Here is a 5,766-nt window from a genome sequence, read left to right as displayed (position 1 = left end):
ACAAATAAGGTTTCTAAAAAAGCATTTTTATAAAGTGTTTTCAAAATGGACTTCATGCATATTTTCAATGTATTCAAATGTATTATTTACTGCCAGTGTAACATAGTTATCTGGGTTCAGATTAAATTACACTAAATTGGCAGAACTACGCCACCTGCTGTTCAAATGTGTACCTGCTAATGTAGCTCCTTCAGACCAATCCGTTTTAGATTTGCGCCAGGCGCGGAGTCATTTATCCCGCCGGTATAATAGTAACAGCGGCGGAGTCCCACCCACAAAGTTACTTGCACTTTGCGTTTTGATACTTGCGTTTCAGATCGTCAAAATAGGGGGGCCAGACTTGATATATTTGTTTGTTTGTGATGTTTAATATATTATATATAATATACTATATTGTATGTAATATATTCCCCATTATGTTAATTAAAATTACATACATTTTGGCCAAAACCCACACATTTGGTGTACGTATCAACATAGTTGAATGCACAACTAATCCCATCTATAACATTCATTAATTATGCACTTTACTAAACATAATGAAATATTCCAATAATCATGGTCATGAGTATGTAAATAAAGCATTGTTAGATCACATTTTGAGATTGAAAACACCTTTATTGTTTGTTCTCCTTCTGACATTCACAGTTAGTTACAAAACAGTTGGCACATTGTATCCGTTGATATTATGCCAGATGCAGGTGCAGGGGCAGAGAGTGAGGGTAGAGAGAAGGTGAGGGTGACTACACCCCTTCTTTAGTAAAGGTTCTTCTGCACGTAGGAAGTGATATATTTGACAGCCAGCATGGTCTCCTCACAGGTGGGAGCAATCTGAGACACGGGTAGCAGGAAGCCGTAACGGCCAGTGTCACGCAGCTCAAAGGTAAAGGAATACTTCACTCCCAGGTCATAGGCCCAGTCATCTGAACCTCCAGCAGCAGGATCTTTGAACAGATACAGTAGGGAATGGCATTTCAGAAAATGCTGACAGACTCAGACGTATTAAAATGATTGTGCCCGAACAAGTCTTGCAGGACTACACAGACTCTTTATGGAAATGTTTTGCTCTTACTATGTTGTTTGTAGGAATGTTTAGTTCACATCGGATTGAAAGTTATGTATTTGTGCTACGAACAGGACCAGGAATATAATTGTAACCTACCCATTCTTGTACTTGTTTCAAACATAAAACTTGAACATTTCATATCATGTTCACATAACGTTGCTGCTTACAGTATACAATACTATCTACTTTGTTGAAGGATTCATGATGTGCTTGTCAACTGTCAGAATCCAGGGTAGAAAACCCTGACACTCACAGATGGTGGCAGCACCAGGGCCACTGGTGTAGCGGGTACCATGTAAACTACGCAGGGCCTCGGAGGCTCCCTCAGCCACGCTCATCTAGAGGGGGAGAGAGAGAGAGGTAGAGAGAGAGTAGTTTGGAAATGACTCAGAAGTGAAAGACATTCTTGACTAAGGACTAACCACATAATTAAAAAAGAGTTTTCATTCTGTTTAGCACGTTTTGATTTTCACAGCATTGATAAGAATAATATATGCATTTTCTAAATTATGTATTTAAAGCAGTGCCTCGAGGGCAGTGGTTCTCAAAGTGGGGTCCCCAGACCCCTAGGGGTCAGCAAACCATAGCCAAGAGGTCCGCTAAATAGTTTGCCATAAATTATAACATTAGAAAATTGTGCTTTATCATTAGAAAGTGAAAAATATATTACAATCTACAGATGGGGACCAATTTGCACCAATAAAACAAGCATATTGTGTCCAAGAGGGTATGCTGAATGGGTGTTTTGATTATGGTGGGGTCCTTGGAAAATGTTCACCCCATGTAAGGGGTCCCTGGCCACAAAAAGTTTGAGAACCCCTGCTCTAGGGTTTCTTAGATTCCTTCAAAATCTGTTATTTAAAAAAATCTGAGTTATTTTAAACAACATTAGCAACAATTGACAGTGTACCAGGTGCCTTTAAATGTAAACAAACATTTACAGCATAGTCTACATTGTTAGTTTGACTACAGGAAGTCAGATGTTACATTTGTCAATGGGCAAGAGGGCAATTGGAACTGTATGTGGGGCTACTGAATACCTATACTATCTACAATTACTACCTTAACTATAGCTTTACTCATTGATTGCAGTTTCCAGCTTCATCAGCCAGTTTGTTGTTTTGTATTCTGAAGGTCATGCATGATAAGCAGATGCCAGCATTTATATGTGTGCCTTTACATCAATTATATTTAATTGTTTAATAAGAATAAGATTTATCTAGAAATAAAAGGCCTTTGTCATTGCTTGTTTTTGACTTTTTTCAAGTTTACCTTGATCAGTGACTTAAATAAAGGCTGAACTTGTATTCATAAATATGTCTCAGAATGTAGATCATTAAAAGGAATGCACATATCCTTATCAAGGTAGAGTGAGAACTTGAATTAGAAGATATTGAAGATCGGTGAACTTTCTTTCCTGTGTGTTTTATGATTGTGTGTATGGTTACGTTTGCCCTCTGTTACTTTGCCTCCTCAGTTTCCCTCAAAGTTCACAATGCGAGGTTACTGACCAGCTCGCTGTGGTGCTCTGCCAGCTGGAAGGTGTAGGAGTATGGGAAGAGCAGCAGTTGAGAGTAGGAGTGGATGGTGAGATAGGCCTTGATGATGGACTTGTTTTTGCGGATGAAATCAGCCACGTTCTTGACCTCAATCTCAGACTCAGGCTTGGAGCCACAGAAGGTATCGCTGCATGGGTTGCTGGACGCTCCAGTAGCTAATTTGACATTTTATGTGAGACCTTAAATTAAAGATCTTGGGTAATCTAAAAAAGTGATCTGAGCATAATCCAGAAAATATGGAAAAACAAAATTGCTCACTTAAAGAAAAACATAATTTTTGTCAGGAGTCATTGGTTCATGTTACATGCTTTGACAGCTCTTTGTAAAGTACATACTTTTGTATCTCAAACATAGTTTTGTCAAATGATTTTTTTCTCCCTTCTACTTACTACACCAGCCAGCGTTCCAGTTCCTGTTGGGGTCAGCGCCATAACAGCTGGATCCAGATGACCTGGAGCGGGTCTTCCTCCACATCCTGTCCTGTTGGTTCAAAAACACACATCTTCTCAATAAAAACTCACGACAAAGATGAGACATTTAGCCTTGTCATATTCATTTTGTTGTAATTGTTTCCATGTAATTAGTAAAAAATGTGGACTCCAGGTTTTCAGCTATTCTACAAAATCAAACATTGGGACAGGGCTTTTCTGTTCAGAAACTACCAGTTGCAGTCTGTCTCTACCTTCTCCACATTCCACTTACAGGTAAATGTAGACAATGTAATGGAAACATACTCTCTTGTGAGTGTAGTCATATCCATCAATGTTGAATACGGGAAGAACAAAGACATCCATCTGGTTGAGCAGGCTCGTCATTTGAGTGTCACTGCCATAGGTGGACAAAGCCTGCAAATCACAGGAAAAAACATGAATACTTACCTGCCACTTTGTTCAACTGTTTAAATAATTTAATCTATAATTTGTATTATACTCGCACTAATCTCACCTCCTTAACAAACCATTGGCAGAAAGCAGGGGAAATCCACTCCCTGGCGTGGATACCACAGTCAAGGAAGATAGAGGGCTTGCTGGAGCTGGACTTTTTACCAATCTGGTTTGGGGGAGATTCATTGTTTGTTGATTGTTGTTGGTGCATCCAATATTATACATTATTTTATTTTATCTCACTACATAAAAGATGCATTGAACTCCACACAATATAGTTTTTGTTTCCTTTGTGAGCATGTTTTTTTGCAGTTCCAAAAATCATGTAGATCAATATGAATAAATGCAGAATGCTGAAACCTAAGCAACTTGTAATGGTTACCTTAAGGAGGGTCATGGGACGTCCCTCGTAGCTGTTTCCGATCACCTGCTTACTAACCAGGTCAGGATTGGAAGAGGAGATGGAAGAAATCCAAGCCTCAACCTGAATAACCAAGCAAGGAGAATTACATATCAAAAAGGGACAGTGGACATTAGAGAGAAAGCAATGAGAAATAGCATGGCATGTGGTTGTGTTTCTTACATCGTCCAAGGTATTATATTTGGTGTAACTATGGCTCCTGGGAGAAATGTCCTTATTATCCGTCTGGGCATCAATAGTGGCCTGCAGATCCTCAATCATGACCCTGAGCGCACGCATTGAGGCATCCCAATCACTTTAGTCTGACTGAACTTTCACAACATCATTATTTGTTATTTCCTTGAAAATGACAATACAAAATTAGTGGATGAATAGTTAACAGAACAAATCATTGTATAAAATGTTCACATGACAAAGTCATGTGAGTTCTTCATTAAATGGGAAGTGTGTTTATATTATTATAAAGCTATATGCAAGCAAATGAATAAGCCATACTCATGCTCCATGCCACTCTGCTGCAGCATGGTGAACACCATGTCAGTGTGAGCAGCAGGGACATGGATGTCCACATTGATGTCAATTGTCACCAACTCAACACTTTCGGGCCTCCAGAAATCAACCTGCAGATGGCGCCACACACAAAGACTTAAACAGCAAAACTGTTTTCAAACACTAATTATCAGCTACTGGTGGTGCACACAGATCTGAGGAATGGCTTCTGGGAAAGCTCTATAGATGTCATAGATTGACATTTTGAAACAAGAAATGAATGTACGTTTTTGACAGTAAAAAAAGGGCAACTATTAGCGGATGAAGCTTTTCAGTCAGAGACCCTTATTAAATTTTAGTGAATTGGTTAACACATGGCTTGGGAAGAGGTGCCATCACCTGATGGCACACTTACACAGACACGGGTGAATATGGAACAAATTACTATAATGACCACGGAAAGCCAGTCCAATTCCATCAGCTTTAATAAACAATTTGAAGTCCTGTAGAGGTTGAGAATTGCACTTCTAAGCTAAGCGCAGACTGAATAGACAAGGTCTCATACCTCTATACTGCTGGCCAGCTCCTTAATGAGAATCACATGTTCGTCAAACACAGGCTTCAGACGGAATACTTTTTCCCTGGTGAGGGAAGAACAAAGACAAAATCTCCCTAATGTCGTATTGCTGTATGATTAGTATTAGAATATGTAGAATATTTTAGATAAGACAAAATCACCAATTTAACATTAACCAACCATTTAACATGACTTTTTCATTGTATATGTTTTGTATATATGGTGCCAAGTTCAAGTTAATTATTAAGTAAGGACTAATTGAAGCAGAGATAAAATTTTTTACCCATAGAAGCGAGTCACGTCAGCCAAGGCAACGGCCACCAAACCTAAAAGCAGACGGACCTTCATGGTGTCTGTGTGACAGACCTTACCAATGGACTGCTCTTATAACCCTTTGAGTCTCTCCTTCTCCACCAATCCAATGATTGTGGTCTACATGTCACGTTTAGCAGTGTTATCAGTGTCCCAAGGGATATCTACACCTGCTAAATTTAGGTGTTTCACAACTTTTGTTGTTTTTTATTTGTGGAGCTTTTAATAATAATTAACATCAATGTAGTGCTTGGGTGAATCTTCAGTATTAGTCACAGGTCTCTATGTCTAATCTTACACTCACTACCTCTGACCATAAGTAAGTCAGATTCTCTGTAACGCAATGATGCAGGAAATGGATGATAAGCAAACACATGATACACAGTAATGACATGACTAGACTGAGTATATGTATTTTGGTATTTTATATTTGTATATATTCATGCTCATATTTTATT

At 38.8% G+C, this 5,766-nt stretch overlaps 1 protein-coding gene across 1 annotated transcript; it reads right to left on the bottom strand.

Annotated features, from left to right (window-relative positions):
* Positions 1-597: 597 nt before the first annotated feature.
* cpb1 (carboxypeptidase B1 (tissue)) lies at positions 598-5,351 on the bottom strand. The gene is made up of 11 exons (XM_047023750.1): positions 5,280-5,351; positions 4,985-5,060; positions 4,426-4,550; positions 4,093-4,195; positions 3,892-3,993; positions 3,571-3,675; positions 3,360-3,470; positions 3,015-3,105; positions 2,578-2,780; positions 1,320-1,404; positions 598-944 (listed from the first exon to the last, which is right to left on the bottom strand). Exons 1-11 carry the CDS (start codon positions 5,342-5,344, stop codon positions 757-759), a joined length of 1,254 nt encoding a protein of 417 aa, XP_046879706.1. The 5' UTR covers positions 5,345-5,351; the 3' UTR covers positions 598-756.
* Positions 5,352-5,766: the final 415 nt, after the last annotated feature.

The sequence above is a fragment of the Hypomesus transpacificus genome, chromosome 8 (genome assembly GCF_021917145.1).
Source record: "Hypomesus transpacificus isolate Combined female chromosome 8, fHypTra1, whole genome shotgun sequence".
In the NCBI taxonomy this organism is placed as follows: Eukaryota; Metazoa; Chordata; class Actinopteri; order Osmeriformes; family Osmeridae; genus Hypomesus; species Hypomesus transpacificus.
This window is presented reverse-complemented; position numbering and strand designations above follow the sequence as displayed.